Genomic DNA, 26313 nt, shown 5'->3' with positions numbered 1-26313 from the left:
AATTTTATGTAGATAATTATATTAGTTTTATTATTATAATTAATAAATGAATTCATTTCGAGTCTAATGTTCGAATGCATGCTTGCTAATAAATTTTAAGAATGATCGAAACTATCAGAGCGATAGATTTTCTTTTCAAATTATTAGAAATATCCTTGCGTGGAACTCTTCATCAAAAGTCCGATTAGCGCGACGCTATTATTTTGTTTTTTTTTTTTATGGAAATATGTTTCATGCATTCATTCATTCAATAACGAAGTTACAGCTGTAACTTATCAGTATAGAGAACTAGACTATATAAGTCAACTAATGCATATGCTCAGGAGTTTCCCCACACATGGCGGACATTGTCTAAACTTCTAAAATGCTCACAAATACCAGAGCTAGGATGACCCCTCGAACCTCCAGGAAGGTGGATTACGGGAGAAAACATCCACTAATAGACAGACCAAAGCAAAAACGACACAAAACCAAAAAACCAACAAACCACAATAAAAACAACAACGAACTACACAACCCACAAACAGACAGCAAACCAAGCACCAGCAAGAGCTCGACGGAAACACCACCCCAGGCGACGACATCCGGAGTCCAAGAACAGCACGAGCACCCAGCTCGCGTACGGACCACAAAACCTCCACTGTAGAGGTCAGCCGTACGTCCACCAGCCGTAGCATCGTTCGCCATACCCCACTCGCACAAACCCCCGGTTGTGTCCAATCAAAAACTCAACACTTCGCTCGGTTTAAACAAGGATAATAGAACGAGACCACAAACAAAATGAAAAATAGATGATCAAAAAACACTACGGGCAGAACAAACCATACTAAGTGGAGGTCCGACGGGCAGTCGATGAACACCCGGAATCGAAGGACCCAGAAAAGCCATGTTTGAACCGGAGTCGAAGGACCCGGAGTCGATGTACTGATTAGCGCGACGCTATTCTTAGACATTCAAAAAAAAATTTATTATTGTAATTAATGAACAATACAAGAAGCTCCCTTTTGGTCTGGACTCTGGAGCTATAATAGCCAGTAGCAGCGTGATTGTGTTCTTTGAATTGGAGAAGAGGACGTTGGATATGGCGTACCTGAGTATGGGAGAGGCACACCGAAGAATCGCGGATTACCTTAACCGCTTCTCCGATGCCGTATCTTCCCAAGACGGAGCTTCCCTCAGTCTCCTCCTCTCCCTCTCCTCAAACTCTCCTTCCCTTCTCTCTCTTGCCGATGCCCTCAACCTCTTCCAGGTCTACTTCTCTCTCTTTCTCTCTCTTACTACTGTGAAAATTTAGGGAAATGACTTTTTTCTTTCGGTGATTTTGTAAAATTATTGCAGGATACTAGTAGAGTGATCAAACAGTCCGATAAATACTCTCAATACACAGAAATTTTCATCCATCTTTTTCGATCACTGCAAACCTACCGACTTGGAAACCTTGCCGATGCCTACCAAGCCTTCGAGAAATCTGCCAAGTAATTTTTTTAGCAGTTTTTTCATGATTTTTTTTTTTTTAATTTTTTATAATTTTCTGGGATATCTTGATCGAAAACAATTCTTTAATGGTGGAATTGAATTGCAGTGCTTTCATCCAGGAGTTTCGAAATTGGGAATCGGCATCGGCTTGGGCTTTGGAAGCCTTGTATGTGGTTGCTTATGAAATTAGGGTTCTTGCAGAGAGAGTATGTTCTTCTACTTTTAAATGATACTAGATGAAGGCGTTTGATATTTATTGGTGCTTTGTAGAGTGTTAAATTTGACTTTCTTTGTGTAGGCTGACAGGGAACTGGCTTTGAATGGAAAATCCCCGGAGAAGTTAAAGGCTGCTGGTTCGTTTCTGATGAAAATGTTTGGGGTCTTAGCTGTATGTTTCTTTTTTCAAGATCTCATAGCAAGTGTGCATACAACACAATCCATGTACAATCACATATATATTCCTTAAGAAGTAAAACGAAATGTTATTTGGCCTAAATATCTTTGCTTGTCTTGTTTACATTTGCATTTTCTGTGCATTCCTCCATTTAGTGATAATAGATTAGAATTGTATGTTGGTCTTTGCCCCGTGCAAAAACTATGGTGAGGAAGGTGGTCAACATTATGTTTGCAATCAGCAACACAAACCTATATGTAGTTTTTCATCATAAAGGCGTTTTGGCTTCAACAAATTCACAAAATAAAACGTAACAGTTTTGGTTCTATGGATTTCCTGTCCCCTAACTCTTTAAAAGAATGTGTATATTGTAGGGAAAAGGCCCAAAGCGAGTTGGAGCACTATATGTGACTTGCCAGTTGTTCAAAATTTACTTTAAGGTGATTTATGCTTCTTTCTGCTTTCTGTTGGTTCCTTGCTGTTTAGTTTTATCTTCTAATTCGTTTTTGGTGGGAAGGTGAGTTAGATTCCTAAACATAACTTTATCATGAGCTCTTCGCCCGCATGTTTTACCATCAAGAAAAGAGCAATGCATGATTTAATGGCTGAAGGCATATTTACCTTTTCTATATGCTGAAGGAAACACGAGTGGACTGAGCTACAACATGATAACCTTCTTTCATTTGTTCGCAGCTTGGTACAGTTCACCTTTGCCGCAGTGTAATAAGAAGCATTGAAACTGCTCGAATATTTGATTTTGAGGAATTTCCTAAAAGAGACAAGGTTAGAGTTTATTTTGTTAAAAAATGTATTTATTCACAATAGCTATATCTGGTTGCAACTATTTGTGGGCAGTCTGACTCGTATATATACTCTCCCGCCTCATGCTTCAACCAGAATTGCCTTGGATTGGGTTTTGGAAAAGGTAGAAGAATTACAGGCATGTGTGGGGATATCTTGCGTAGGATTTGAAGAGAAATTAAGACTCTTCTTGTTGCTATCGAAGCTGGTCGCTCGTTGGCCTTGAAGTCAGCTTCTAAGAAGGAAAGGGAGTTAAGAAGATTAGACTGTTCCATTAATTATGACACTAAGGAGGGTAGTGTTGGGAGGGATAGATTGGAAGGGAGGGAGTCTCATTTTTCTCACGAAGCCTAAGATTCTCTCTTGGAATGTGAGGGGGATTAATGACGTTAACAAGCTTCTTTGCATTAGGTCTCTTCTTTGTATTTGGGAGATTGATATCGTATGTTTTCAAGAAATGAAGCTGGGTTTTATTGATAGAAGTATTATTCGTAGCTTGTGGGGGTGTGCTTTTGTGGGTTGGGAGTATTTGGCTCCTTCGGGAGCTTCAGGAGGTGTTCTATTGATGTGAGATAATAGAGTGGTGGAGTTAGTGGAGGAGTGTATTGGGAATTTTATTGTAGCATGTTCTTTTAAAAATATTGAGGATGGGTGGAAGTGGGCTTTTCAGAAGTTTATGGGCCAAACTTCGATAGGGATAGACGTTTATTGTGGGAGGAATTGGTGGGTTGTGGGAATTGCCTTGGTGTATGTGTGGAGATTTCAACATTATTTGGTTCCCTAGTGAGCGTTCAGGAGAACCTTGTATGTCTTCGGCTATGGAGGAATTTTCGGAGTTTATCTTTGGTTTGAGTTTTTTGGATCTTCCCCCTGTAGGGGGAGTATTTACTTGGTCCAATGGTAGGAGCTGGTCGAAACTGGATAGATTCCTTGTATCTCCATATTGGGAGATTCATTTTCCTGAGCTATGTCAGAAGAGAATGCCTCATGTTTGTTGAGATCACTTCTCAATTTTGCTGGATTGTGGTAGCATACATGGAGGTTGGTGGTATTTTAAGTTTGAAACATGTGGCTTGGAGCTGATGGGTTTGTGGATAGGGTTAGGAGTTGGTGGAATTCTTATCAATGTACGGGAACACCTAGTTTTATACTTGCTGGAAAACTAAAGGCCTTGAAGACAGATTTGAAGCAGTGGAATGCTGAAGTATTTGGGAATATTCATAATCAGAAAAATTCCCTTTTGGAGGAATTGCATGTGTTGGAGGTTGGGGAGGAGAATGAGGTTATGAATGAGGTGGCATTGTTGAGGAAAAAAGAAGTGGTGATTGAGCTTGAGAGGATTTTATTGATGGAGGAGATATCTTGGAGGCAAAAGTCGAGGGCCCTATGGTTGAAAGAGGGTGACAAATGTACTAAATTTTTTCACAAATTGGCTAACTCACATAAGCATTGTAATGCCATCGAGTTGCTTCATTCTGATAACAATGTGCTTTCATCCCCTTCTGTGATTTAGGATGATATTGTGCTGTTTTATGAAGCTCTTCTAACCGAAACAGCTGAATGGAGGCCCAAACTTGATGGGTTGACTTTTGATACTTTGGATCCTTTTTCTGCGTACTGGTTGGAGGGACCATTTGAGGATAATGAGGTTTATCAGGTGGTTTGTGGGATGGTTAAAGATAAATCCCTGGTCTGGATGGTTTTTCTATGGAATTTTTTCAAGCTTGTTAGGATGTTGTGAAAGAAGATGTGATGTGGGTTTTCAGGAATTTTATTCTTATCATAAGTTTGAGAAGTCTCTTAATGCCACATTTATTGCTCTCGTTCCTAAGATAGCCGGGGGCTGTGTTGAAGGGTTTTCGCTCTATTAGCCTTGTAACTGGGGTTTATAAGATAATCTCAAAGGTGCTTGCTAACCATATGAGTACTGTGATGGAGAAAATTATTTTTAAACCCCAAAATGCTTTTTTTCCGGGTTAGGCAAATACGTGATTCTATGCTGATTGCTAATGAATATCTTGATAGTCGATTAAGGGAGGGTGTTCTTGGTGTTATTTGTAAGCTGGATATGGAAAATGTGTATGATCATATGAATTGAGACTTCCTTTTCTATATGCTTGGGAGATGTGGATTTGGGGAGAAATGGTGTGCATGGATTACACATTGTGTCTCTACTACTTGGTTTTTAGTGTTAGTTAATGGAAATCCTTGTGGTTTTTTCCATAGCTCTCACTGTTTGACACAAGGAGATCCATTATCATGGAGGCTCTGAGTCAAATGGTGGAGGCTGCTGGGGGGGTTTCCTTTTTGGTTTTTTAGTGGGAAATGCTAATGATGGTTTTATCACTCTTTCTCATCTTCTTCTTACAAATGATACACTAATTTTTGGTGATGCTGATCGTGGGCAGATTCAAGCCTTTAAGGGTTGTATTATTATGTTTTGAAGCTATATTAGGCCTTAAGGTGAATTTGGGTAAGTCGGAGTTGGTTCTGGTGGGGGAGGTGCGGAATATTTTTTTTTTTTTTTTGATAGGTAAAAGAAATTTTATTGATCCACGTAAAAAGGCAAAGCCCGAGTATACAGGGAGTATACAAGAAAAAGCCTAGTTACAAACTACGTGCTACATATAGTAGCATAAAAGTCATTAACACTCATTCCATTCAATACAATAGGAGGCCCACAATAACAACGTATGAAAGAAAAAGTCCCTAAAACCAGCCGGGGAGCGTTCCTTATCCTCAAAACAGCGACCGTTTCTTTCGTTCCAAGTGCACCACATTAGACATAACGGTACCATTTTCCAAACAGCGGCAACCTGTCGATTGCCTCCAATCCTTTGCCAACAGTACAATAAATCTATTACCCCCTTTTGCATAACCCATGCGATACCAAGTCTTGAGAGGATTTCATCCCATAGGGCCTTGACTACTTCACAGTGAAGGAGAAGGTGATCCGCTGATTCACTGTCATGTTTACACAAGAAACACCAGTCCATTATGATTAGACCGCGCTTTCTTAGCTTGTTTATAGTCAGTATTTTGCCATGAGAAGCCAACCAAACAAAGAAAGCAACCTTGAGAGGGGCATTACTCCTCCAAATGCTCTTCCAAGGAAAAGTATTAGGGGAGTGAGTTGTCAAAGCCTTGTAGAATGAGCGAACTGAGAATTTCTTGTTCCCGGTGCGTGTCCATACTAATCTGTCCTCCCTACCTACCCTGTGTTTCAGGCATATAGTGCACTGTAGAAATCAGTGATGTCTCCCACCTCCCAATCCTGAGCAGCACGCGTAAATCTCACGGACCAATGAATAGACTCAACAGTATTACTCATATTCTCAGCCACTGAGGAGTCTTGATCAAACCCAATCCTATAGAGAGAAGGGAAAGCGTTTTTCAAAGCAACATCCCTGCACCAAATGTCATGCCAAAATTTGATACGTGTGCCCCTTCCCATCCCATATTTGCAGTTGCCGAGAAGATCATTCCAACCATTCCGAATAAATTTCCAAACTCCCACACCATACGCACCTCTTACTTTCTTTGTGCACCAACCACCCCAGATGTTTCCATATTTGACATCCAAAATATTCCTCCAAAGAGCATTTTCCTCATGCATATAATGCCATAACCATTTCCCAAGAAGTGCCGTATTAACTATTTGGCAGCTCTATTGGGTTGTAAAGTTGCTTTTTTACCTGTGAAATATCTTGGCCTTCTGTTGGGGGCGTCTTTTAAGGCTAAGTCTATATGGGATGGGGTAGTTGAGAAGATTGAGAAAAGGCTGGTGGGTTGGAAGCCATTATACCTATCTAAAGGGGGTAGAATTACTCTTATTAAAAGTACTATTTCCAATCTCCCAACTTATTATTTATCCTTATTTCCATTGCCTACAGGGGTGGCAAACCGGATTGAAAACTTATTTCGTACTTTTTTGTGGGGTGGAATGGGAGAGGAGACTAAAATTCATCTTGTTAGTTGGAATAGAGTATGTTCTCCTATTTCAAAAGGAGGTTTGGGGGTTCAAAATTTGAGAAGTTTCAACAAGGCTTCGTTGGGGAAATGGTTGTGGAAGTATCAATTGGAAGAGGAGTCATTGTGGAGGAAGGTTATAGATCAGAAACATAGGAGTATTTTTTTTTTTTTTTAAGAGGGGGGGGGGGGGGGGGGGGAGGGTTGGTGTTCTAAACAGGCGAGGGGGGCCTTATGGTATGAGACTTTGGAAATTTATCAGAAAGGGTTGGGTGATTTTTGCTAAACATATAAATTTTTCTGTTTGTGAGGGTTCAAGGATCCGTTTTTGGCTTGATGTTTGGTGTGGTGATTGGGCTCTTTCTAATACGTTTCTGGTTATCTTTTGTTTGGCAGCTAATCAGAATGCTGCTGTTGCTGATTTGTTAAACCATTTTAATGGTACAGTGCAGTGGGATGTTTGTTTAACTAGATCTGTGCAGGACTGGGAACTTGATGAGGTCTCTGATTTTTTCAGTTTCTACACTCCTTGGTGATTGGGGGTAATGAGAGGGATAGAATGCCATGGAAGCATACGGGTAGTAAAAAGTTTTCAGTATGGTCTTACTATAAGGCGTTGACTGCTCAGCATTGTTATCCTTTTCCTTGGAAGAGTATTTGGAGGTCTCATGTGCCCTCCAAAGTCGCTTTTTTCATATGGACAACATCACTTGGGAACATTCTGACAATCGATAACTTGAGAAAGCGCAGCCTTTTTGTTATGGAGTGGTATTTCATGTGTAAGAAACATGGGGAATCTGTGGACCATTTACTTCTGCACTGCGTGGTGGCAAAGGCATTGTGTGATGGTGTTTTCAGTAGAGTTGGGATGGCTTGGGTGATGCCTATGAAAGTAATGGATCTGCTTACATGTTGGATTGGACTTCAAAGTCCTCCTCAAGTAGCTGCTGTGTGGAAGATCGTTCCTTGTGTCTTATGTGGTGTATTTGGTGGGAAAGGAATGAGAGATGTTTTAATAATAAGGAGTGCACCATGGAGGAAATCTGGAAATTCTTTGTGTTCTCTTTATTTCAATGGTTTTCAGCTATAGTGCTTAATGGAGATTCAGCTCATGATTTTCTGTTTTTGTTTTCTTCTTTATAGAATGTAATTAGGTGTTTTCTTTTGTATACTTCCTGTATGCATGGGCTTCGCCTATTTCATTTGATAAATAAAATTCATTCTTACTTATTAAAAAAAAAAAAATTGTTGCTAGTCTTACTCCAAAAGGCCGTAACTATTGTAATTTTCTATTCAGGTTACCTACATGTATTATACAGGTCGGCTGGAAGTGTTTAATGAAAATTTCCCGGCTGTAAGTGCTTTAACTTTTAAGCTAATGATATAATTCTTCTATGTTCAGAGATGTGTTGCATGCATGCACTTGATATAGTTGATGAAATTAATATGATATTAATTTGTCTCTTGGCATTAAACAAAATCTTTAGAAACAGAAAAGACAAAGAAAACAAAGGATGGTTGGGTGGCAATAGTGTGCGACCAAAATGTGGTGAGGAACACATGGAGATCAGGAGATTAATACTTTGCCCCTCCAAATTACCCCTGCTTTTCCAATGTACACCTTAACCTACCAAACCTGGCAGTTGGCATCCTAAGATACCAAAGGTGGCAATATGAACCCTTGTCAATGTTCGTAGTAGGGGTGCAAATTGTCAAAACTTGGTAGTAAGGGTGACAGTCATCAGTTTTGATAGTTTAAGGTGCAAATTGAACAATGGTGATAGGTTAGAGGTGCAACATGTAATTTCCCCATATCGATAAGTGTTCCCTGCTTTGTGTCAACTTTCTACAAAACATTTCCAAGTGTGCAAATAAGCTACTCACTTGTCATTATAATGTCAGCTTGCACCAGGCTGCTTGATGTAATGTTTGATCCAATTGGATTAATTATAATTGCACTGTATGAGGTAGATTCATTTCCTTGCCTGCGAATTTTAAATCTGACATTTGAGTTTGTTCCTCTAGTCTACTATTCACATGTCTACTTTTCTGATGTGGCAGGCTGATCATAAATTGTCATATGCCTTGATGCATTGCAATCCTCACTGTGAAGCAAATATAAGGTTTGGTTCAGGTGTGCTTACTTGCATATATTTTGCATCTGTATGATGGAGAGTTTAATTCTCCATAATTTATAGGAATTTTTTGTACATCAAACATAAATATGTATTTATGACTAGGTAAGTATTGACCCAAGATACATATATTTTAGCATTTATGATTGGCCAAACAAGTGGTGAATATTAACTTCAACTTTAGAGAGTTCAACGATTATGATGGTCAAAAAATTGGGAAATTAGAACTTCGAAACTGCGATCTTGTTGTGGTTTGATAGCTTTAAAATAATGATCAATATGATGGCATTCCAGAAAGGAAACACAGTACATTGGTGATCAGTGTCGCTTTACCCAATTAAATGTTGGTTTCACTTGATATTTGAATTGACTGATTCTTTTTTTTATCAGTAAAAAAAAGATTGACGTAGAATCATGTTTATGTCTTTTCAGTTTATGCCTTTTTATATCAGAGATTTTTTTAGTTTATCTTTATCGATGTAGAATCATCCAAACATAAGTTGATCTGCTTTTTCAACTCTTGGTTTAAGTATAGACTATTACTTTAAATAGTCTTGGATAATATACTGTCAGATATGAGATTAATAGGAATATAATTTCTTCTATCCGGGCATCCCTTACATTTTCTGTCTGTTGGAATAGGATGATACTGAAATATCTGATACCTGTGAAGCTTTCCATGGGTATCTTACCTAAAGATTGGCTGCTTGAGAAGTACAAGCTAGTTGAGGTATGGCATGCCTGTTGACTTTTTTTTTTTTTTATTCTCTCTCTAAGATCTGTAAGATATTTTTTTAATGCTCCATTATTCTCTTAGATAGAGATATTCTAGTGTTGCCTAGTTTGTTGCACATTTGATGAGTAATGGCAATATTGACCTGTAATCTTTTCTGGAGAAAATTTTAGGAACCAATCTTTGTGTGTGCTTGTTTGCATTGGTAGTTTGAAGTTGAATCAACAAGGTTTTACATGTCTTAGACCATCAAATGCCTAAGGATTTTTATTTTTGGGTTACAATATACATTTTTGTTACTTTCTCAGTACAGGGATGTTGTGCAAGCTCTAAAAAGGGGAGATCTCAGACTTCTTCGCCATGCTCTCCAGGAGCATGAAGACCGGTATGTTCTCTTTCATTTTTACAAATTAGGAGAACAAAGAATTTCTGGAGACTGGAGACTGAATTCTTTATTTTTATCAGTTTCTTAAGATCAGGCGTATATCTTGTCCTAGAAAAGTTAGAACTCCAAGTTTACCAAAGACTGGTGAAGAAAATGTAAGTTGCCATGTCACGTGCATATATTCCTGAATTGATTTAGGTGCTAGAAGTTTTACTTATGGTTACCACATGCTTGTCGTGCAGTTACATTATCCAAAAGCAAAAGGATCCAAACAAAGCTCACCAGGTGAAGTTGGAAGTGATTGTTAAAGCATTGAAGTGGCTTGAAATGGACATGGATGTGGATGAGGTAATTATATCTCATTCCCCTCTTGTTTTGAGTTTAAGGCCATGCTGTAAATGGACCGAGTCATTCATGAAGAGTTTGAGCTCGACTCATAGATGCTTGACTAGAGTTTGATTCATTTAATTCAATCTCATTTATCAAACAGGCCAAACTCATACAATTACTCATAGCATAAACTCATGATTTCGTATTTATTATTTTTAATAGTATTATTTTTAACTTTAAAATGAAAACACCTTAAATATTTATAAAAGTGAGAAAGGATCATGCTCCTAATGCAATGGATGCTATTAAAAAATTTTATGAATGTAAGTCTCGATATAGATATGTATGAATGCATATAGAATCTATATAGAGACTTTTATATAAACTTAAAATGGGCTTGTCTAAAATTTATATGTAAATTCATAAGATATAATATGAAAACTCTATTTTTGTTACAGAAAATCATTATGATTTACTAGAAAGACAATATTAATTAATTTAACACTTTCGAGTTCAAATATATACTTGGATGATATAGTTTTAGCTTAAATGACACGATCTTAATATAATTAACTAATTATTGATACGAATTTATGACAGTATCTAAGGTTTCTGGATTTTTGCCTCTAAGGAAATAATAGATTAATCAAGCAGCTCATGAACATACTTGAATCTGTTTAAAAAATAAATAAAACTATTGGGAACATAAATGTAACTTAGTGATGAGCTCGAGCTTGAGCTCAGCTTGTGCTCAAATAAAAATTAGACGAACATATATTGAACACTTGACAAGCTTATTTACAACCTCATTTATGACACCTTACTAGATTTCTCTCACTCGGTTGTTTTCTTTGGTAGGAAATCTTATAAGATAATTTTTTGGAATTTGTAGGTGGAGTGTATAATGGCCATACTAATATACAAGAATCTTGTGAAAGGGTACTTTGCTCACAAGAGCAAAGTGGTGGTTTTAAGCAAGCAAGATCCTTTCCCTAAATTGAATGGGAAGCCTGTTGATTCATAGTGTTTGAGCAAAGGTTATCTTATTTTATGCTTAAAGATTTTCTATCTTGAGGACAATATGCCTGGCAGTTCCATTTGTTTAACCTTTTGGATTCTGTTGTATTTGATGTAGAAAAGTTGGTTGATTTTGACTGGGTTGGGCAAGAAAGGAAAATTCAGCATTGCATTGTGCTGATTACCAAATTATTTTCCTACCATGAGTAATTGAAATTATTGAACAAACTCACTTACAAATATTTTAGCCTATTATCCTCATCAATAAATTATTGATTACTTGTTAAAAAATATATTGATTGATAGCATTCACTATGCTCATTAATTCTTTGTATGATCTTTTTTCTTTGAGTGTTACTTTTATTCAAGAACTCATCAAACATCAATCTTTAAGCTCCATACTTGCACAAGAAAATACAAATCCAGCCCATTGACCATTAGTTTGATTACATCAAGCTAAGGTGCCAATTTTCGTGAAGAAAGAGATGTGCTAGGTTTGCATATAAATCTTATATAAGAAAGTTTACATACTGACATGACCTAATGTGACACAACAGATTTACTTAAAAAAAAAAATTTTACAATCTAACGGAATATATTAAACCATCATGTCAATTTATAAACTTTAATATGGGGATTGACATATTAATTTATCAATTTTGGATAATTTTTACCCTTGTATAATATTTCATAGTCAAAATTGTGTTAAATTTGCTGTGTGTCACCTATATTATTTTTAATAAAAAAAATGTAAATTAACAATATTTGATAGTTTAAGGTCTAATTGTCAGTTTTTGTCAATTTAAGATATAGAATGATAGTTTGAAGTTGTAAAATGTCATTCTCTAATTTATTCCACGTCAAGTATATCTGTCAAACTATTGTTAAAAGACTAATGGGATGTCACATGCCGATCGCTGATTAGTTAAAATGTGATATCAATATCCACAATAACCAATCAAAGGTTGACATGTGGCATACCGATGCTACATGACAATTACCGATTAACTAATGTATTAATCAATATAGTTATGGAATAAAAGTATCCAAAAATCTATTCTGAGACTTGATTATAGAATCCAAGAGGTTCTTCGTGGCTATGCAACCTGTCTCTTAGAGGCAGACGGTTTTTGAAAACCCTCAAATTCCATACAATAATAGTCCCATGTAATAAAATGTTTATTCTTAGATTTTTTCAATAAATCAGATAGAATAATATTAAGACTATATAGTTTTAGAATATGTAAACTCTGTGCACTCTCTTTAAAAAATAGTGTGGTTTATAATTAAAAAATAAGTTTTTTCATGTAGGTTTCGACTTATCCACTTTCTTCAAAAAGAGTGCATGAGGGTGTACACCTAGAACTGTATAAATTCCTTTTTGCAGTATATTATGTGTTTGCCAAAATATTGCTAACAAACTGTTCATGACATTATATTAACAAGCCAATAAGAAGGGCACACCTTTTGACATGATTTGATTTGTAAAAGAATTTAATTTTAAACTTTTATTACGAATCAAATCGCACCATGTAAGATGTATGGAAAGTGTTCTCCCGCGCACGCGAATAAAATAACTCAAATATTCATTAATAATAATAAAAGAAAAAACTCAACAAAATTGAGAGTCTTTATAATCCTAAAAGCAGTTGAGATGAAAAGTGAGAATAAATGGAGATTTCAATTGCAACGGTTCTAGCTTCTAATGTTTAAATAGAACGGTTTATATGTAGAACGGTTTCCATTTCATGACCTCGAACCTCATTAAGGCAGGATCTTCAGATCCACCCTGCCTGTTAGAATCGTATATTAAATGCTGCACATAGACAACATTAAATACAGTAGGATCCACATATTGTGTCTACCTGTCTTCGAATTATAGGATGTGTTAAAGAGCAGAAAATTGTAAGAAGAACTCCTAATGTAGAATGGAAGCCAAGTTGTTTGAGTTACATCTCATCCCAAGAATAATTTATATTTTTTAAATGCAGAGATATTTCTAGAATTGTTACAGATGAGTTGTTCATTTCCTGTTTATAATACAAGAATTTGATGCTCTCAACATTTTTGGCCAATCCGCTAACTCGTTGGTTTCTTTGACAGTTTCGACCTATATTAGAACAGGTTAAGATCATCTAACCTCTTGGGCTCAACAATATTCAATGACTCCATGGAAATGCCACAAGTGCTAATTTATTACAATCGTCTTTGCCAAGATATCTTGCAAGAAATTGCCTCTGCTGTCATGGCTTATTTCTGGTTCCTTATGAGGTCCTTAAATCAGAATCACATACCTGTTGCTCAACATAAACGGTACATTTCTGTGCATTTAAACATGGAAGTGGTCATCTTGGCTTAATAAAATTTTTCTTTAGAAATGGTATTTACCTTGATGGATTTACATCTGGATCAGAGAACAGCACATCCGCATCCTCTTTAGATATGAAATTTGGGCATGCTTCTCCATATTTACTTCCAATCAAAATTAACTAGAGAAAAGAACTGGGGAAAAACATTTTGTGGATACAAGAAAGTTCCTTGGCACGATAACGAAAGATTGATCAACGGCAACCTTTATCTGCATTTCCCGAGTTAATTAACCCATGTGAGCATGACATAGAACAAGGCATTGATATGATGCTACCCCTTAAAAGCACAAGCCTGTTACAATGTTAGAATGCACTTCTAATATGCACTGAATTATCTAAGTCTATAACCTTCTTATTTCAGATGTTAGGAAATGATATGATGTCTTGTGCATTTTTTTTTTAAGGTCATATTGCAATTAGCTTTACTTGATTACATGTGTAGTCTGCTGGATTGTGTTGATTGTGAAGGACAAAGAGGCAAACATTGGTCATGACAACATATAGCAGAACAGCGCATGATATGTTAGGCAATTTACAACAGCATACAGTAGCTGTCAATCATTCTGATGCTAAACTTGGATATCTCAACATTGGCTAACCCAATTTCTTAATGCAGAAGTTTGGGACGATCAAGGCAGTAAAAGGCATGGAATAGAAGTTTAACACATTTGAGATAAACACAATTTGAATCACAAGGATATTACCTGTTATTCTTTTGACTAGTAAGAAGAACAAGTAATCCAAATCCTATCATGATTGCAACTTTTACTACCTGGGAAAAGGCAGACAGAATCTTAGGATATTTCAATTATGGGTCAAAGAAGAAGTCATTGAAGTGTAGCTCAAATAAAATTGAAGTAACCTGTCCCACTGGTCCTCCAGAAGTCTCAATATTCTCTGATTTTTCATGTTTTGAGTTCCTAATTTTGTGGCAAGTCTTCTCATCTTTATTCACCTTAACAGCAATTCCAGCATCCACACTATGCTGAAGATATGCAAACACAATAACCGGATCATCAGATTGGTTCCCAGTTAAAATAAAAAGAACTATCTCCAACATGTGAGGTCCAAGGTTCCAACTCGATGGAACTTCTTTGAAATATAGTTCTACAAGTAAATTAGTCAATCACAAAGTTTGTAACTCTGTTACATAAATGGTTTAGATCAAAATAATGTAGTGTGTTCACTCATACATTATGGATAGAATGCTGGCATGAATTTGACATATTTAGAGCGAAATGTTAAGGTTTGATTATACAAGATAATATGTTCTGGCCTGAATACTGCAACCATGCAAGTAGCATATATCACAGCAATAACTAAGATTTTGGGACAACATATGGCAGCGGGACAGAATATATATATATATATATATATATATGTGGTTCACTACAGATCATACAATGTAAGATAAGAGTGTCTTAATTGGAAGGTTTTATCTACAACTAGTTCCATGAGATACCTCTTCTTACAGTTCCAATACTTAGCACAGCCTCCAGGGCTTCCATTAAGAAAATAAGCTTATAGAGGTGGACTTATACTTTATCCAGATTAGCATTGACGGGTGGTTAATTCTTGACAATGTTTGTAGAATAATTTTTCATTTAACCACTGTTGGCAAATCTGACGTCAGTTATCCACTGTTATAAGGGAGTTCTATTAACTTCTATAACAGTGCAACTGTCTTTTGATAAGGATGCATTAACACCCATAGTTTGAAGACTAATTGTTTTCACTTTATCTTCTCCTTTCTCATTCTCTTTTACTTCTACTCCTTACACTCTGACACCAGCACAATCAGAACTTTTTGGTTATGTTTGATATCTATCTTCTCCTTTTTTAAACTATGGTTTATACATGGTAAAAAGATTTACCAAAAGAGAGTTTAATAAGAAGGGAAAAGTTTCAAATACTATCATTTGAATTTACAGAATTTGAAACTCAATTATTCACAAATGTAAAGAAACCAAAGACTTAGAGGAAATTTCAGATACCTCTTCCACATTGTCTCCCATTGAGAGATTTAACTTCCCTTGATGGACCTCTGGCTCCATACTGTAACCACCCATTAGATCTATCATTTTTGTACCGCCAGTCGTTACACACAAGCGTCTTGCTTCAACCGGAAATATCCAGACACCAGAGCTTTCAAATAAGGAATGCTTTTTTACATTATATTCTACTGATTCCAATCTATGTCTTGAAGCTCCTTCAACATCAATTTTTTGAATATTTTTAGTTTGAATTCCCCTTCTACTCTCCTCTCTAACTGGATTGGAACAAGAAGCTTGCTTATCGATAAAGAAATTATGAGGGTGTCTACCTGAATGCTCATCAAGCATCCTCCCTGATACTGTAGGTGTTTCAGATGTCGATGTTTGCATCGAATCTTGATGAGATTTCTCTTCCTCTTTATCTACTTCTTTATGCACTGCCTTGAATTCATTCTCAAGATTTGGCATTGTTCCAATAATCTGAAATTTCTTATTGTTCAACTCTTCCAATTGCCAACTTTCCTGAGATGATTTATGTCCAAGTAAGCTAATTTGCTCTTCTCTTTTCCTGATATAGGTTGGGCCATGTTTCAACTCCTCTGCAAGAAAAGGATTAGTGGGTCTTCCTGATATTGAGTCTTCTGCTTTAGTACTTCGTTTCTTGCCTTTATTTAAGTGCTGACTTTTTAAAGGAGCTTCTGTTATAGACTGACCTGACTGAAATTCTGTTGGTGGTGGCTTCACTTGAGACTGCATATCCTGCTTCAACATTTACCATTATGAATCTTGATTGCCACAAAAAGATATTATTATGGAACAATGTGGAGAATACTATTGAAGATGCATGCTAAATGTACCTGAGATAGACTGCTTTCAAAGGCACTTATCATTTTCCTTACATTGCTACGGGTTTTCCTCGGCTGAGTCCGCTTCTGATGGCTATGAGACATAGTTTCTTCCAGATCATGAGATATTGAATTGCTTGTGGCAGCAATATCTAATCCTGATTCTACAGAAAGCACTCCATCGAAACAAATGGCTCTTGTAGGATATTCAGCAGGAAGTGTCTTACTCTCATTCTCCTCCACTGGTTCTCTGTAACTTACTTCAGTAAGATGGATGTCAACTCCTTGTGATGCAGGCATTGCCGATAACAACTCTTCATATTGATCTGCATCATTCTAAAACAGGTGAAATAAAAATCAACAGTACTCTTCAAGTTTCTTTCTAGTAAAAGAGTTCAAAGATTACGCTGCAAAGTGGTAATGCTTAACTGGGGTTGATTGATTCTGATCAAGATGTATTCCTTTTATGCTCTCAGAACCAGATTTTTCAACCTCTCTGAAAATAACAGGATTTGATACCAAACAAGCTTTGGAGGCTTCCTCTTTGACACTTACTGCTTCAATTTAAGGAAACCTTTCAGAAAAGGTATATTCAAGACCACATTGGCAACTAAAAACTTGTCATTATTTCTTCATTTTACAGTTCTTTTTCTACTCAAAGCTTTGCCAATTTTTTCCAATTGGGTGAGGAAGATCTAACCTGAGGCCTCAATGCTTAAGTCCAAAGACAATGCAACATTACTATCAGTAGAAGTATCACTCTTAGGACTATGAATACTATGCTTGAGAAGCTCATCGTGTTTCATTTTCAATGCTGATTCTCTCTACAAAAAGATGACAACCCATATTCTAAATAAAAAAGTCACGAAAAACTTCACATAGAAAAACTAAAAAAGCCAACTTTGGAGAACAATTGAGATGTGGGAAAAGAAACAACACCATCATTCGAATTCGGTTGCGCTCTTCTTCACTGAGGACAAACTGCAACTTCATCCGCAGGTGACCACCTCCTTCTAGGGGAAAAAGGTCATCCCAAAAACCTCTCTCCACTATAGAATTGGTCTCAACCCCTGCCACAACAATATGTTGATCCTCATAAGGTTCCATACTAGATTATATGAATTCGAATGGAAATATCTCTATAAACCTGCACGTGATATTTCTTTCCCATCAGCATCCAAAAGTGTAACAATCAAGTTGTCTCGGAGGGTTGTTAATGGGCTGTGAAAATCAGAAAAACTTTGGATATGTCATGCCCAATAATATAGAGTAGCAATAAACCAATAAAAAAGTTTAAATACTGAGTGAATGCCGTAATCCTTACAAAGAGAACTCTTCCTTATCTGAAGTTTGGTACTCTATTTTCCCCATGGAAACTGAAATTACAATATACACTCCATTAACTTTTTTTTTTAATTAATTAATTAAAAAAAAAGGGGAAACCATTGTAGGCATCTATGAAGGAAGAGAAGTGTTAGGTGCCAACCTTTTAAGCGTATAGGTGAAGAAGGCGACGACGATGGAAGCCCAATGAATTCCTGAACTAGAGTTGAAGAAATATACAAATTAGCTATTAAAACTAATACAGATGCAACTCCCATATTTGAATTGCAGTAATGAGACGGTAGTTAATACCTGAAACCAGGATGTTTCCAGGCATTGTATGTCAAGAAGTTTGTAGGAGAATCTGATCAAATTTATGTTTCAGTTTAAGATTTTTGAATTGATTTGTTTGAGGAAATGCTAAGGCTTGGACCCTGCTGAATATGGGTTGTCTGCGAGGGGATTGGATTGGAAAATGTGGACGTGGTTGGACTTCAGGGAAGTTTTAACACCTTGGTGGGGTCCTTCGTCCTTGCTGACGTCTAAAAACGTATTGGATCACCTCAAACACTGGGATGCCAAACTATATATTTTTGTCTCACTCATGGTTAACAATAATGAATCATGAGTCAGTTTTAGGTAATTTATTTGGTAATTTTTTCCTGCAAAATTCACAAGCAGACTTGTCTCCAAGCTTTGTGATGACTTTTTGTCAGTTTCCCAAAATCAAACAGTATAAAAAAGGAAGAAAATTGTGCTTTATTTTGTCGTTGATCAATACCAATCCTTTTCATGTTTCTGACCATATTTTGAATTTTGTTTTTTGGTTAAATCAGGACCATCAGTTTGTTAATAATTTCTTCTCTTTTAATCCAAGGGCTCCAACGATGCTATGGTCCACGCTACAGAACTATACCGACTACTCTTCATTTACTTGCAAAACGAAAGCAATTTGATCACGACATGATGGTCATCTCTTCGTCACGCAATACACAGAATGTGATATATTCAGACTATTTGGGTATTGACGACAGAAAATTTGGACTTATTAAGGCTTTCAAATATCCATAACCAAATGAAAATACAACTGCCAGATTATAGTAAATCACGTCTTGTTTTTCCTTCACTGACAAACGAGTTCACTGCTTATGGAGGAAAAATCCAAAGTTTTGAATACATATCAGAAGGGTCAAGGTACTGAAATTAAATATTTCGATACTGATACTATTTCGTGTATTGTTTTGAAATAGTCGATATATGAATAAATTATATTTTAAAATAATAGTCTAAATAAATTATATATAAATAAATATATATATATATAAATATATAAATTATAAATAGACTGGTCAAAATTGGAAGTAAAAAAATAAATTTGCAGTTTGAAAAAATGAAAAAAAAAGAGTAAAGGCCGAAATACTGGCCGGTACGGGCCGAAATACTGACCGGTACGGGCCGAAATATTGGCTAGTACGGCCTATATTTAGGACGGTAAGAAACAAGTGTAATACCTGTACCCAGTTGCCGTACAGAATATACTAACCATACCGGCCGGTACGGTATTTAAAACAATAGAAAAATAGAAAAATCGGCTGTATAATCGATGCCTAAACGGTACATATAGCCTGACAAATGTAAATCTATTGACTATCTATCTGAAAGTTCAAAATGAGTCCTACAATAAGATCAAAATGTGAGAGTCTGTCCCTTTTTTTTATTTTATTTTTTATATTTTGTGAGAGGTTGTCCCTTGTAGCATGATCTCTACAACAAATATTTGGTCAAGAAAAGCATCAACTAAAGACTTGGAATGGATTTTGCACGAATATACTGTTTTAGCATCGCCTTGTCTTCATCATTTCGTTGCTTCTCTTGACGATTTTTGGGTTTGACTTTTCTCTTCTCTTCCAAAATCCATTGGAAAAGTTCAAGCTGCTGATCTTCAGGGATGGGCTCCAGGACCTTCAATGGCTCCAGTACTGAATAAGGGAGATATGGTATCTCAGAAATTGGGGCAGCTGGACTTGTAATAGGTTCGGAGGGATCTTCTTCCGTAGCTTCATGATCATTGAACTTTTTTTCTGCAGCTTTGCTATTGGCAATGACTGCATCTTTCTTTCTTGCCCCTGCAAACATGTAAGCTGAGAGAGATGCAAATCAGCGAGTAGCCCTGTGTTTCTCTTGTTAATAGTGTGAGTTTTCAGACCATCAGAATAAGAATTTGCATGATATGGAGTGATATCATTACTTCAGACCATCAGCAACTACACAAGGTGGTCAAGGACATAGAACATAATAAAGTTCATACAAAGATTGTACTTGTGTAAGTTCAGATATTATAAACAAAAACATGATCGTGGCCAGATCTCTTCATCAGAATCAACTTATTTACCAACCATTTCTCATCCTTACAGATTATCAAATGGAAGTTCTGGAAAAAGGAAAATTTTGATCCAACCATCTAACATTTCCCAAAAAATGGAAGTGTATCTGTTGGATAAATGGAAAATTCCCCCCATCTGTTAAACCCTTAGCACAAGGACTGTTCATAGTTAGCAAGCACTCTTCTTTGTCAGGCTAAATAGTGGACTGAACAATAAGCAAAAATGTATAATAAACGAGAATGGTGACAAAGTCGATACTTCTAAGAAAGAATTAGAAACAATCTCTGGGGGGCATTGGACTAGGGGATTTTTCCCTTGAATTACCTGAAGTGCTCTTGCGGGAAACTACTTGCCGAGGGCATGTGCACCCAGGGGATTAGTCGGCACGCAGTTCTTGGACACCCGGTGCCACTAAAAAAACTAAGAGAATTGCCACCGGGACGCTGCCAGTCCGAGAACTGCCTGCTTCTCCCCTGATGACAAATACTCAGCGCAAAGAGTGCTTCTGAAGAAGCATTTTGGATTGTTACCAACTCAACAGCCACCTCAAAAATATCGATTTAGCTGATCTACTGTCCTGTTTTGGACTAAATATGAATTCGGAACTTATTGCATGCTAAAGAATGTTCTAGTTTTCTTGATTTAGTTTTTGGATAGTTGGAATATGTTGATGTAGTTTGTCTCTTCAACCTTGTCATCAACTTTAAATGTTTAGTAATATTATAAAACTTCCTTTCAGACAAACAAAACAAAACGTTGGGGAGAAGTGGCAAGGAGAACTCAAAACAAAATTAAAAAGAAAAAGCATCAAACAACCATAGGTCAAAACAGCACTTAATCAAAGCCAATACAACCTTAAAGAACTCCTCATAACCAATTCGTCAAACACGTTATAGGCTAAAAATGCAAACCGACGAAAACCCATCCAAAATCAGATCACTTCAAGGAATCCTCTAACTATAGCAAAACCTACTACCCAGTAGTCCACACCAGAATCTGATCAATTCAAAGCCTATAGCAAAACCCATTACTCATAAGTTCACAGTGTCACTAAATCTATGTTTTTTTTAACCAACCACTGAGCCACATTCAAGTGCACGTAGCACATACATGATGCATACATGCCAGACAAAAGGTAGGAAGAGTAGGGGCTGACCTCCGAGAGCGAGGTTGAAGATCAAGAAAGAACGCCAAATGGGCTTGCAGCGGTTAATGAGCGACTCTTTGGGAGGAAAAGACGGTGGAGATGGCGGCTCCATCGAAAGTACTGCCGGTCTGTATCAACGTGTGCCAATAAAGGGCTTTGCCCGGGAGAATTTTGTTTTTAGAAGTATCAGATATTTGTATTCTATGCATCAATTACAAGAAATGTAGTTTATAGCGGGTCAGTCAAACAACAGCCCTCCAGGAGCTATTTTATTATCGATATATGAAATATAAATATCAATATAATAAATAATAAATTAAGTGTATAAAATATAAATATTAATCTGACCGAAAATAAATTAACAGTAAATAAAATATATGGTCTAAAGCTTCTTCGTTAAATATAGGTAAAATTTTATCAATGCTAAAAAAAAAAAAAAAGGTTTTAATTCAAGGCCAATTTTTTTAACTGAAAACAGTTTTGTTAGTTTTTTTTTAACCACAATACAAATGACCAATTGCAAAAAAGTTTATTAAATTGTTTTAAAAATATTATTTTCATTTTTCAAAGACACTATAAGAAATAATAAAAATACAAAACATTAATTGATTTTACATTCTCACACTTGTCAAAGTAAAATATTAATGACATATTATCTTTTAAAATTATTATCAAAGTTATAATTTAATGTCTTATGAAAAATTTTAATTATACCACCTCACCAATTATTATTACTTAAGAGCACTAGTAATGGTTTATTTATCTTCATTTTTATTTTTAAATTTGAATAAACTTGCCTTAAAATCACCTATATTGGCTTATCTATTTTTATAATTTTAAATAACTATGAACAATGATTATTCATATTTAAAGATGTCATTTTCCTTCTTCAAATATTAGTTTATTATTTTTTCTCTCTCCTCCCAAGTCTCTCTTCTCTCTTTTTCTCTCTTTTTCTCTCTTTTTCTCTCTTTTCTTTTTTCTCTTCTCTCTCTTTATTATTTTATTATTATTTGATCAAAAAATACATAATCCAATGTAGGAATTTTTCTTCATATTCAAAATCAATCTTCAAAACATGTAATTTTACATATGAAGATAAAGAATCCATTGCCAATGCTCTTAGTTGAATTAGGGGTGCTACTCGCCCCCGCATGGGGCGGATGGGGAATTCTTTCCCCGTCCCTTGCCCCCGGTGTGCGGGGGCGGGGTACCCCTTCCCAGCATAACGGGGTGCGGATTGGGGGGCAATCTGTCAGCCCCCCCGCACCCTTACTGGGCCTAAGGCCCAGAAGCAGTTTCATGGCCCAGAAACCGCTGAAATGGGCCTAAAATTAGGGCTGAGCAACGGCCCGGAACCTGGATTCTAAATCCGGGCCGGAGTCTGGCCCGGATATAGTCAAGTATGACCCGGGCTTAAACCCGGATTGATCAGGGTTTTTACAACTCGGAAATCCGGGTTCAGGCCTATACCCGATTTTTTTTTTTTTTTTTTTAAAACAAAGTCTATATTATTAATTTTTTTTTTCAGGAAAAAAATATTTTGGCACTTAAACTTAGAATCCAAGCTTGTAATGACAACGTTGTTGTTCAAGAAAGCATTGCAAAAGATGAATGAATTGAATTGATACATTCGAAGGCAGAGGACAAAGAAAAGCAACCCAAATTCTACATGATATTCAATGGTTCTTTTTTTTTAATCATTTTCATATTTCCCAAGAGGAAACTCTAATTCTTTTAATTTCGGTTTTTGATTGTTGTAGACATTGGAGCTTCTTGCAGAGGTGGTGGCTGTTTTGGAAGAGGAAGTGGTTCGGCTTGAACAAGAAGTTCTGCATTTTAGACAGGATCTGTATCAAGAAGCTGTCTACACATCATCATGTAAAAGGAGTGGAGAGAATTCAACGGATTCATATGCCCAATACCCGATTCAGAATTACAAACCAGAGCGACACAAATTTGCTGCCTCATTTCACAAGTCAATGTCATTCCATAGATGTAATGACCCGCTTTTGAGTGTATTTTCGCAGAAATGATTGTTTTTATTTTAATTAATATATTAGTTATTTATTTTAATTTATTTGCATTTTAAAATTGTTCTTTTTATTTAATTGATGTGTTTTATTTCTTTTAGTTGTTTTATGGTTTTTAATCTCGTTTCGGCGGTTTAGTTTTGTTTTCCGGAATGAGGATTAGACCTCATCTTTTTCCCTACATCTCTTTTCCTTTTTCCTTTTCTTTTTTCTTTTTCTCTTTTTCTTCTTTCTTTTTCTTCTTTCTTTTTTTCTTTTTTCTTTTTTCTTTCTTTTTTTTTTTCTCTCCTTTCCCGCTCGACCCCCCCGGTCTCTCTCTCTCTTCTCTCTCCCTCACTCCGGAAATCTTCAACCGTTCGAACCGCCGCCGTCCGGCCACCGTGTGGCTCACCGCCGGCACCGTTCAACTCCCCTCCCTCCGGCGCACCTTCCCACCAAAACCCACCCCCATCCGGCCGGTCGTTTGGCCGGAAAAGCCCTTTAAAGCCCGCACGGGTTTGGCTCCGATCCGCCGCCGTCGCTCCACCTCCGGCCACCATTTCTTCACCACTTCATCACCGGTCCCTTGCCGTCCTAACCCACCTATTTTCGGCCACCAACGACCACCGGAACAGCTCCTACGAGCTAGCTTTCCTTTTTGGGAAATCCGGCCTCCCACCGCCGTTTTCGCCGCCACCCACGGCCAACCACCACTTCCAATAGCTTCACAATCATCCCTAGACCATTCCCTATCAATCCCAAGCCCTAGTTTGTCCCCGTTCAAAAGTGGGTTTTTCACAACCCACGGCCACAGTGAATTTTCACTGTGATGTTGCTTTTTCTCCGCCGTTTGCAACGCCGCGTGTTTTCTAAAATTGCCATATAGCACTGTAAGTATTTTCCAAACCCTATTTTCAGATTTAAATATATATTGCTCATTCAATTTATTTTATCTGTTGGTTGGTTGATTCCGGACTGAGTCCGAGGAGTTCGGGGGTCGGATGGATGGAGGACGGAGTTGCCTGTTTATTTGATTTATGTTGTTGGATTATTTTTATGCATTGTTATGACATTGCATGGTGCATGCACGTGTGTTTGTGAAATAGTGTGAAAAGCCTGTGTATTGGAGTAAGTGGTCTTACGGGTGTGTGTGTATCACGACCCCAAGCCGGGATGGGGTATTATCTCGGTGGAGCTCCTCTGGTCACTCGGGAGCGGAATAAACTGAGTGATGTCCCCTGAGTTGTCGCTGGGTGACGACGGGAGCGGGGGCTAGGGGTTGCTTGGCTACGAACGCGCCGGGCGCGGAACCGGGCATCGCCCTACGCACCGACTCCGTGGCCCTTCACTGGTGAGGGCTAGAGGATGCTTGGCTACGAACACGCGGGGCGTGGAACTGGGCATCGCTCGTTAGGTGTCACATGCGTAGTGGTACTCTGCGGTGTGGCACTGGAGCCAGGGTGTGCGGATGACCCCTAGGGGAGGTCATGGTGCATACGGATAAAATGGATTCTGGTTTGAGTCGGATAAAGGCCAAATGTAACTTTTGGCGTGTTTTTCGGAAAGGATGTGTTTTTGGGCCAAATGGGTTTTTGGCGTGTGTGGAAAAATTATGTTTTATGGGCTTTGTGCATTGGGCATGTTTCATGCATATTGTTTGAGTTCTATGTGTTTTTATCTGGTAGTGTTTGAATTTTACTTACCTGCGGTACCATTGATAGGATGGTGACCCGGGTTGTCACCATCCGGACGTCTCGATTTCCACGTGTTCGGGCGGGGGGATTTGGGGGCGTCACAGGTGGTATCAGAGCGGTTTGGCTCTGGGTAAAACCACATGTCCAGTAGGTAGTACCAGAATATTTTTTTTTAAGTTGTGTTTTAAAAATTATGTTAAGTACAGTTATTTTATTTGTTTTAGTTGTTTTTTTTTGTTTGAGCTTGTTTGCTTGTTTTTGATTTATTTGGTTATGTTTTTGCAAGCTGGTTTCTTTTGTTTCTTGCTATGTAGTGTTGGTTTTGTTTTTGTTGGTTTTATGATGGTTTTATTTGTTTTCTTAAAAGAGGGTCAAGAGTGGTGTTGTGGCAGGAAAATGGGGAGACCAAGGAAATCTACTCAGGAACCACGGGACAATACCTCCAGGGATGACTCCATAGCCGAAGCAATACGGCAGATGACGGAGTTTATGCAGCAGAATATTAGGCCACAACAGGCAGGGCCGTGGCCACAAGGAGGACCCTGGCCACCACCAGGAGGGCCTTGTCCACCACCAGGAGGGCCTTGTCCACAACAAAGAGGGTTTTGGCCACAACCAGGAGGTCCTTGGCCATATAAGGGAGGGCCTTGGATGTATCCAGGAGGGTCCAGTAGCATGGTGCAAGCCGGATGCATCTATGAGCGCTTCCTGGCGCATAGGACTCCACACTTCACTGGAGATGAGGATCCACTTCAGGCTGGAAAATGGATCAAAGATCTGGAGAGAACCTTTGAGGTGTGTGGATGCACTGAGGCACAACAAGTACTCTACGCCAGCTATCTCTTGCAAGGTACCGCTTCTGATTGGTGGGATACCAAGAGGGTGATGCTGGAATCTGAATTGGGATCTTTCGCTGCGGTGACCTGGCAGCGTTTCAAGAAAGAGTTCAATGATCGCTTCTTTCCCGCATCGGTAAGAAAGCAAAAGGCAAGAGAGTTCTCCAATCTGGTCCAAGGGGGCGCAACAGTGGAACAATACGCCCGGAGATTCATGGAACTTGGGTGATTTGCTCCTCACCTTATCGCCACTGAGGAGATGCGAGCAGATCGTTTTCAGGAGGGGCTACGCCATGACATACGCCGTATGGTGGTCAGCCATCGGATATCCACTTTTCAGGAATTAATGGATGTGGCCACCCTTGTGGAGCGGGAAAATAATCTGAGTGTGGGCTCCCCTCCAGGGCATAAGAGGCGGAGTTTTTCTGGTGAAGGAAGCAGTTCGGGTTTGCCCCAGAAGTTTGTTCAG

General features: G+C 37.7%; 3 protein-coding genes across 16 annotated transcripts; 1 reads left to right on the top strand and 2 right to left on the bottom strand.

Annotated features, from left to right (window-relative positions):
- Positions 1 to 937: 937 nt before the first annotated feature.
- Positions 938 to 11533, top strand: LOC122304373 (enhanced ethylene response protein 5). The gene is made up of 13 exons (XM_043116615.1): positions 938 to 1249; positions 1339 to 1475; positions 1583 to 1682; positions 1775 to 1864; positions 2245 to 2310; positions 2564 to 2653; positions 7938 to 7994; positions 8702 to 8763; positions 9418 to 9505; positions 9817 to 9893; positions 9974 to 10048; positions 10136 to 10241; positions 11116 to 11533. Exons 1-13 carry the CDS (start codon positions 1082 to 1084, stop codon positions 11245 to 11247), a joined length of 1248 nt encoding a protein of 415 aa, XP_042972549.1. The 5' UTR covers positions 938 to 1081; the 3' UTR covers positions 11248 to 11533.
- Positions 11534 to 13183: 1650 nt separating this feature from the next.
- LOC122304372 lies at positions 13184 to 18264 on the bottom strand. Of its 14 annotated transcripts, none has more exons than XM_043116611.1 (14): positions 18084 to 18264; positions 17935 to 17991; positions 17773 to 17824; positions 17596 to 17687; positions 17388 to 17518; positions 17149 to 17272; positions 16878 to 17005; positions 16461 to 16784; positions 15933 to 16365; positions 15604 to 15818; positions 14472 to 14594; positions 14314 to 14381; positions 13629 to 13818; positions 13184 to 13534 (listed from the first exon to the last, which is right to left on the bottom strand). In XM_043116611.1, the coding sequence occupies exons 1-13, from the start codon at positions 18106 to 18108 to the stop codon at positions 13815 to 13817; spliced, it is 1776 nt and encodes a 591-aa protein (XP_042972545.1). In that variant the 5' UTR covers positions 18109 to 18264; the 3' UTR covers positions 13184 to 13534; positions 13629 to 13814. The 14 variants fall into 14 exon arrangements, with proteins under 14 accessions (XP_042972545.1, XP_042972547.1, XP_042972544.1 ...); XM_043116613.1 differs by having other exon boundaries at positions 15604 to 15725; XM_043116610.1 differs by having other exon boundaries at positions 15604 to 16202; positions 16317 to 16365; positions 18084 to 18262.
- A 1128-nt stretch (positions 18265 to 19392) lies between these two features.
- Positions 19393 to 21555, bottom strand: LOC122304371. Its single transcript, XM_043116599.1, has 2 exons — positions 21312 to 21555; positions 19393 to 19912 (listed from the first exon to the last, which is right to left on the bottom strand). Exons 1-2 carry the CDS (start codon positions 21412 to 21414, stop codon positions 19569 to 19571), a joined length of 447 nt encoding a protein of 148 aa, XP_042972533.1. The 5' UTR covers positions 21415 to 21555; the 3' UTR covers positions 19393 to 19568.
- Positions 21556 to 26313: the final 4758 nt, after the last annotated feature.

This window comes from Carya illinoinensis, chromosome 3 (genome assembly GCF_018687715.1).
Source record: "Carya illinoinensis cultivar Pawnee chromosome 3, C.illinoinensisPawnee_v1, whole genome shotgun sequence".
Lineage (NCBI taxonomy): Eukaryota > Viridiplantae > Streptophyta > Magnoliopsida > Fagales > Juglandaceae > Carya > Carya illinoinensis.
Note: the sequence above shows the minus strand (reverse complement) of the source record. Positions and strands in the feature narration are given on the sequence as shown.

Excerpts from the sequence above, each read along its gene's own strand:
- LOC122304373 (XM_043116615.1), top strand. The coding sequence starts at position 1,082 with ATGGCGTACCTGAGTATGGGAGAGGCACACCGAAGAATCGCGGATTAC. Across the intron at positions 8,764-9,417 it reads CACTGTGAAGCAAATATAAG|GATGATACTGAAATATCTGA; the intron begins GTTTGGTTCAGG and ends CTGTTGGAATAG. Across the intron at positions 10,242-11,115 it reads TGGACATGGATGTGGATGAG|GTGGAGTGTATAATGGCCAT; the intron begins GTAATTATATCT and ends TGGAATTTGTAG.
- LOC122304372 (XM_043116601.1), bottom strand. The coding sequence starts at position 18,108 with ATGCCTGGAAACATCCTGGTTTCAG. Across the intron at positions 17,273-17,387 it reads GCAACCGAATTCGAATGATG|AGAGAATCAGCATTGAAAAT; the intron begins GTGTTGTTTCTT and ends ATCTTTTTGTAG. Across the intron at positions 14,595-15,603 it reads TGGGAGACAATGTGGAAGAG|CATAGTGTGGATGCTGGAAT; the intron begins GTATCTGAAATT and ends GCATATCTTCAG.
- LOC122304371 (XM_043116599.1), bottom strand. The coding sequence starts at position 21,414 with ATGGAGCCGCCATCTCCACCGTCTTTTCCTCCCAAAGAGTCGCTCATT. Across the intron at positions 19,913-21,311 it reads CTTCAACCTCGCTCTCGGAG|CTTACATGTTTGCAGGGGCA; the intron begins GTCAGCCCCTAC and ends CATCTCTCTCAG.